This window comes from Melanostigma gelatinosum (assembly GCF_949748355.1).
Source record: "Melanostigma gelatinosum genome assembly, chromosome: 11".
Lineage (NCBI taxonomy): Eukaryota > Metazoa > Chordata > Actinopteri > Perciformes > Zoarcidae > Melanostigma > Melanostigma gelatinosum.
Genome location: NC_136644.1, coordinates 27,633,360 through 27,639,915, shown reverse-complemented (window position 1 = coordinate 27,639,915; position 6,556 = coordinate 27,633,360). Strand labels below are relative to the sequence as shown.

General features: G+C 45.5%; 1 protein-coding gene and 1 pseudogene across 2 annotated transcripts in view; both read right to left on the bottom strand.

Moving 5' to 3' along the window:
- Positions 1 to 104: 104 nt before the first annotated feature.
- Positions 105 to 2,891, bottom strand: LOC306785229 (protein EOLA1). The gene is made up of 3 exons (XM_079279517.1): positions 2,301 to 2,891; positions 1,129 to 1,392; positions 105 to 740 (listed from the first exon to the last, which is right to left on the bottom strand). The coding sequence occupies exons 2-3, from the start codon at positions 1,388 to 1,390 to the stop codon at positions 532 to 534; spliced, it is 471 nt and encodes a 156-aa protein (XP_079135643.1). The 5' UTR covers positions 1,391 to 1,392; positions 2,301 to 2,891; the 3' UTR covers positions 105 to 531.
- Positions 2,892 to 3,362: 471 nt separating this feature from the next.
- Positions 3,363 to 6,556, bottom strand: part of LOC306785115 (actin-binding protein WASF3-like) — a 10,934-nt pseudogene continuing 7,740 nt past the window's right edge. The window contains exons 7-11 of the transcript XR_013773174.1: positions 6,514 to 6,556; positions 6,168 to 6,425; positions 5,781 to 5,906; positions 3,771 to 3,902; positions 3,363 to 3,686 (exon numbers count right to left, since the gene is read on the bottom strand). The exon at positions 6,514 to 6,556 is cut by the window's right edge and continues 82 nt beyond it. The product of XR_013773174.1 is annotated as an actin-binding protein WASF3-like (transcript). The remainder of the gene's footprint in view (positions 3,687 to 3,770; positions 3,903 to 5,780; positions 5,907 to 6,167; positions 6,426 to 6,513) is intronic.

Here is a 6,556-nt window from a genome sequence, read left to right as displayed (position 1 = left end):
TCGTGGCTAACGAACCCTTTGTGTTCAATGAGCAGGGCTAGCAGCTAACAAGTCAGCAGGAAAACCTTGTTTATCAAACAATAAAATAATAATAAAGAGCAAAACAAAGTAAACATTTTAATGTTGAATAGACGTTTTAAAAATCTAAATTTAACAGTGTAGTTTTCCTGTGTTAGCATGTTAGCTTCACATGCTAAAGGTTAGCGCGTGGCTAAGTGAATCACTTCCTTTCCAAAAGGTTAATTTTTTTTTTTGAGAGAACCTACGATGACGTCAAGAGTTCTGTTTGTTAAAGTTCGTCACGTTTTGTCAGCCAGCCAATCAGAGAAGAGAGGGGGCGTGGCCAGTCCCTGTTTATTGATGAGGGATATATTTGTGTTGAGTCTGTTTTTGTTTTTTGGGTTTAATAAAGTTTGTGTTTCACCAGCAGACGACGATGATGATGCTTCCTGTCGGGTCACATGACCTTTTCACATGGTAACAGGCTAGCATCCTCAGTTTATTAGGATTTATACACGTGTCTCGTTGTCGTCATGGTAACAGCTCGGGGGGGATCTCCACAGTCCAGAGGTCCCGACCCCCCCGGGTCCTCAGAGGCCCCCTGAGCCAGCGGGGGTTGGACAGGTGAGTCAGGTGTTTCTCCTGCAGACCAATCAGAACAGCCAACCGCTCCAGGTGATGTCGCTCCTCCTCCTCCAGGGAGGCGGGGCACAGCCAGGTCCCGCCCACATCCACCAATCCTTAAAAAGAGGTGTGGTTATCACAGGTGAGGGTGATGATGCCTTCAGGGACAACTCGTAAACACATCGACTGACGTCAGTCTATGGAAGTCCATAAAGATACTGAAAATAAAAAGCAATACTTCAGGTGCATCCACCTGTAACATGACACTGAGCAGATGTTTCCAGATGCTGCTCAATGAAGTAGTCTTCAATGTACTCGACATACATTTATATATTAAATGTAGAGTAACCTGTAGAGCTGCTTCTTTGACTGATGTGTTAAAGTCTCATCAAGCCTTTATCTCATCATTTCTCTTTAGTTCTTGTATTTTTTTTAATGTAAATGATTTAATTGTTAACAGTAACGGGCTTCCATACCCGTCCCACCTGACGTCACAAGTCTCACCTGCCACCACTCCGCGGCCGAACCTCTCTCCGGAGTCTAGGAGCGCTCGTATCTGGACCCGGTTCATCCCCAGCGGGCCGCTCAGCACCGCCCTCCAGTCCTCATCCTGGTCCCAGTCCCGCTGGGCGATGTGGACCGCCAGGGTCTGGTTCTCCAGCGGGGCTAGCAGAGGCCTCCAACGGCTCTCCACAGTCTTCAGCCCGTCCAGAACCAGACCTGCGTACGGCTGCCGGAACGACAAGCACCGCACCTGGAGCGACATGTCTGCAAAACAAGCGCACCTTTAGACCGTTCAAGAAATCACGAGTTTAATAAGTTTTATTCTTTCATTAATATAAACATTAATATAAATGTTTGACCTTTATTACAGTAAGAAACATGCACTGTGATCATCCGTTCAATACGTGTTTGGTTCTTAATAACATAAGAACCCGGTACTAAAGGAGCAGCTCTCTGAATGGGGTCTGGTAGAACCCGGTACTAAAGGAGCAGCTCTCTGAATGGGGTCTGGTAGAACCCGGTACTAAAGGAGCGTCTCTCTGAATGGGGTCTGGTAGAACCCGGTACTAAAGGAGCGTCTCTCTGAATGGGGTCTGGTAGAACCCGGTACTAAAGGAGCAGCTCTCTGAATGGGGTCTGGTAGAACCCGGTACTAAAGGAGCAGCTCTCTGAATGGGGTCTGGTAGAACCCGGTACTAAAGGAGCAGCTCTCTGAATGGGGTCTGGTAGAACCCGGTACTAAAGGAGCGTCTCTCTGAATGGGGTCTGGTAGAACCCGGTACTAAAGGAGCATCTCTCTGAATGGGGTCTGGTAGAACCCGGTACTAAAGGAGCAGCTCTCTGAATGGGGTCTGGTAGAACCCGGTACTAAAGGAGCAGCTCTCTGAATGGGGTCTGGTAGAACCCGGTACTAAAGGAGCAGCTCTCTGAATGGGGTCTGGTAGAACCCGGTACTAAAGGAGCAGCTCTCTGAATGGGGTCTGGTAGAACCCGGTACTAAAGGAGCAGCTCTCTGAATGGGGTCTGGTAGAACCCGGTACTAAAGGAGCAGCTCTCTGAATGGGGTCTGGTAGAACCCGGTACTAAAGGAGCAGCTCTCTGAATGGGGTCTGGTAGAACCCGGTACTAAAGGAGCGGCTCTCCGGAGATAGAAACGCTCCGTTTATCGTTACCGGTCAGTGAAGCGTTCACGTCTCTCCAGAATTCTTCTTCTGTTGTTCCCGCTGCTCTCACTCACTTCCGGTCCGAGTGAGTTTCTTCTTCTTCACGTTAAATAATGCGCATCTCTGCTGCCCTCCACAGGTGAGGTAGGCTCCAGTAGTTACTGATGTACTGCTGCTCTCACTGAGTACTGTAGTAGTACCCTGGTAGTCGTAGTAGTACCGGTACTACCACGTTAGCTAGAGGGAGCCCGTTAGCCGCACCGGGTCCTCCTCAGAGCCGGAGAAGCTCAACACAGAGGCGGACGGACCGCCGTCAGTGCGCCTGTAGTCTGATCTCTACGGTAATCAAACAGCTCAAGAGCCGAGCGGTTGATGTTAAAGTGAGCTGGTGAACTTCCTGTAGCCGTTAAGCTAACGTGTGACGTTAACTACAAAGTGACGTTTCCTTTGATAACAACACATCCGGTTAACTGACGTCTAGTAGAAGTTAACTCTCAATCTTCACAAAGATATGAACCAATAAACACCTTGTTACCTGTTCAACTGGCGTTTTAACACATTTATACACTTTTTACTCCACATTAAATACCGGAAGCTCTACTACCGTTTGTGTTTCTGTCACGTTACGCTGACCACCTGAGACCAGGTTCCTTTCAAAATAAAACACAGGAAACGCCACAATAAAAGCCTTAACGAAACAACGTCACACAGTAGTCTCAAAGAAACAGAACGAAGATGGAGTCAGATATTTACATGGATTCATGTATCACATGTTGACAGAATTGTATTGTACAAACATATGACACATGACGTGTTCCATGTTGACTGCTGCTGTTGTGGTTCCTCTCAGTCCTCATTGGTGGTCTCTGTTTAAAAAGGATCCTGTTCATCTGACCTGGACCTCAAGCAAACCTCACATTTCACTCTTTAACCTCGTAGTCAAGTGTTGAAGCTGTTTGTGTTTCTGAAGCTCAACTTTCAGTCGGAACAATAAGAATAAAAGATGCAGCTCAGTGTATCAGTCATATTCATCAAACGATCACCTGATTCTGGTTCAACATGTCACTGCTTTATATTTCACATCACATTCACATGAACTGGAATCACATTTCTACAAAGTCAAAGGATTTGTACATTTGTCTGAAGTCACATGTTCGTGATCTATTTGCATAAACTGCAAAACTGAGTCTCCTCAGTCAGACCAGTCCTGGTCCTCTGGTTCTGATCCTCCTCAGTCAGACCAGTCCTGGTCCTCTGGTTCTGAGTCCTCCTCTGACTCGCTGTACTCTACAGCGATGCGTCGTGACAGAATGGTGGCGACATCGTTTCCTGTTGGTTCTCGTTTCTTGGCCTCTTCTTGCTCTCGCTGCTCCTGAACCTTCCTCAGCTGGATCCCTGTAGACCAGGAGAGACCAGAACCCTCAGTGAACCGGGTCACACCACGTGTCGGACTAACCTGACAGTGAGACGGGTGCTCACCTCTGCGTATGGCAGCCAGCAGGTCGCTGCGGGCGTAGTTCACCGGCGTGTTCGGACCACCGGGAGGCTTCCTGCTCTCTGTGGCCAGGGAGAACGGGGGAGGGGAGGGGCTGTAGGGTTGAGAGAGGACACCTGGAGGGGGAGGAGTTAGTAATATATATGTAATATAACATCTGTAGGGGAGGAGTTAGTAATATATATGCTATAACATCTGGAGGGGGAGGAGTTAGTGACATATACAATATAACACCTGGAGGGGGAGGTGTTAGTAATATATATATATAATATAACATCTGGAGGGGAGGAGTTAGTAATATATATAACACCTGGAGGGGGAGGAGTTAGTAATATATTTAATATAACACCTGGAGGGGGAGGAGTTAGTAATATATATAATATAACACCTGGAGGGGGAGGACTTAGTAATATATATATAATATAACATCTGGAGGGGAGGAGATAGGAACATATATTGTATAACATCTGGAGGGGGAGGAGTTAGTAACATATATAATATAACATCTGGAGGGGGAGGAGTTAGTAATATATATATATAATGTAACATCTGGAGGGGGAGAAGTTAGTAATATATATAATAAAACATCTGGAGGGGGAGGAGTTAGTAATGTATATAAAATATAACATCTGGAGGGGAGGAGTTAGTAATATATGTAATATAACACATGGAGTGGGATGAGTTAGTAACATATATAATATAACCTCTGGAGGGGGAGGAGTTAGTAACATATATAAAATAACATCTGGAGGGGGAGGAGTTAGTAACATATATATTATAACATCTGGGGGGAGGGGTTAGTAACATATATAATATAACATCTGGAGGGGAGGAGTTAGTAATATATATAATATAACATCTGGAGGGGGAGGAGTTAGTAATATATATAATATAACATCTGGAGGGGGAGGAGTTGGTAATATATATAATATAACATCTGGAGGGGAGGAGTTAGTAACATATATAATATAACATCTGGAGGGGGAGGAGTTACTAATATTTATAATATAGCATCTGGAGGGGAGGAGTAAGTAATATATATATAATATAACATCAGGAGGGGGAGGAGTTAGTAATATAACATCTGGAGGGGGAGGAGTTAGTAATATATATATAATATAACACCTGGAGGGGGAGGAGTTAGTAATATATATAATATAACACATGGAGTGGGAGGAGTTGGTAACATATATAATATAACATCTGGAGGTGGAGGAGTTAGTAATATATAAAATATAACATCTGGAGGGGAGGAGTTAGGAATATATATAATATAACACATGGAGTGGGAGGAGTTAGTGACATACATAATATAACATCTGGAGGGGGAGGAGTTAGTAATATATATAATGTAACATCTGGAGGGGAGGAGTTAGTAACATATATAATAGAACATCTGGAGGGGGAGGAGTTAGTAACATACATAATATAACATCTGGAGGGGGAGGAGTTAGTAATATACATAATATAACACCTGGAGGGGGAGGAGTTAGTAATATATATATATAAAATAACACCTGGAGGGGGAGGAGTTAGTAACATATATAATATAACATCTGGAGGGGGAGGAGTTAGTAATATATATAATATAACACATGGAGGGGGAGGAGTTAGTAATATATATATATAAAATAACACCTGGAGGGGGAGGAGTTAGTAATATATATAAAATAACACCTGGAGGGGGAGGAGTTAGTAATATATATAATATAACACATGGAGGGGGAGGAGTTAGTAATATATATATATATATAATATAACACCTGGAGGGGGAGGAGTTAGTAACATATATAATATAACATCTGGAGGGGGAGGAGTTAGTAATATATATAATATAACACATGGAGGGGGAGGAGTTAGTAACATATATAATATAACATCTGGAGGGGGAGGAGTTAGTAATATATATAATATAACACATGGAGGGGGAGGAGTTAGTAATGGACGCCAATGAGCCGAAAACACAAGCAACAAAAAAAGAGGTTGGTGGTTACCTTGGTTACCAGGCGGGGTTGCCATGGCAGCGGTGTGGGTGGAGCTGTTGGGGAACGTCACCTGACCCGCTGACGGCATTAGAGGAGGGGGGGGGCGGGGGGGCGGGCGGAGGGATCTGATGGTCACTGAAGAGAGACGAGAGGTGTGTGAGTGTGTGTGAGTGTGTATATGAGTGTGTGTGTGTGTGAGAGAGTGTGTATATGAGTGTGTGTGTGTGTGTGAGAGTGTCTGTGTGTGTGTGAGTGTGTATATGAGTGTGTGTGTGTGTATGTATGTATGTATGTGTGTGTGTGTGTGTGTATATGAGTGTGAGAGTGTGTATATGAGTGTGTGTGTGTGTGTGTGAGAGTGTGTATATGAGTGTGTGGGTGTGTGTGTGTGTGTACTTGGCCTCCATGGCATCACTGGTCCGTGCTCCGTTCTGATTGGCTGAGCCTGCTATCGGAGGCGGGTGGTGGTGATGATGATGATGGTTGCGTCCTAGTGAGTGCTGGCGGGCGGTTGCCGTGGCAACCACAGAGGCAGGTCGGAGGGCGCGGTCCAATGACTGGGTCTGACCACTTCCACCACTCACCTGATCCTTCCCATCATGCATCTGGGCCTCGTGGGGGTGGGGACTGGAGTGGAAGGACAGGTCGTCTGACCTGGAGGGGGCGGGGCCAAAGTGTCACTGGACAGACGACTCCAGGTTGGCACAGATGATGTAATGTGAGTGAGGACAGGTGTGTTTACCTGTCCGGTGACGTGGAGCCGTCGGAGGTGTGGTAAGGTGACG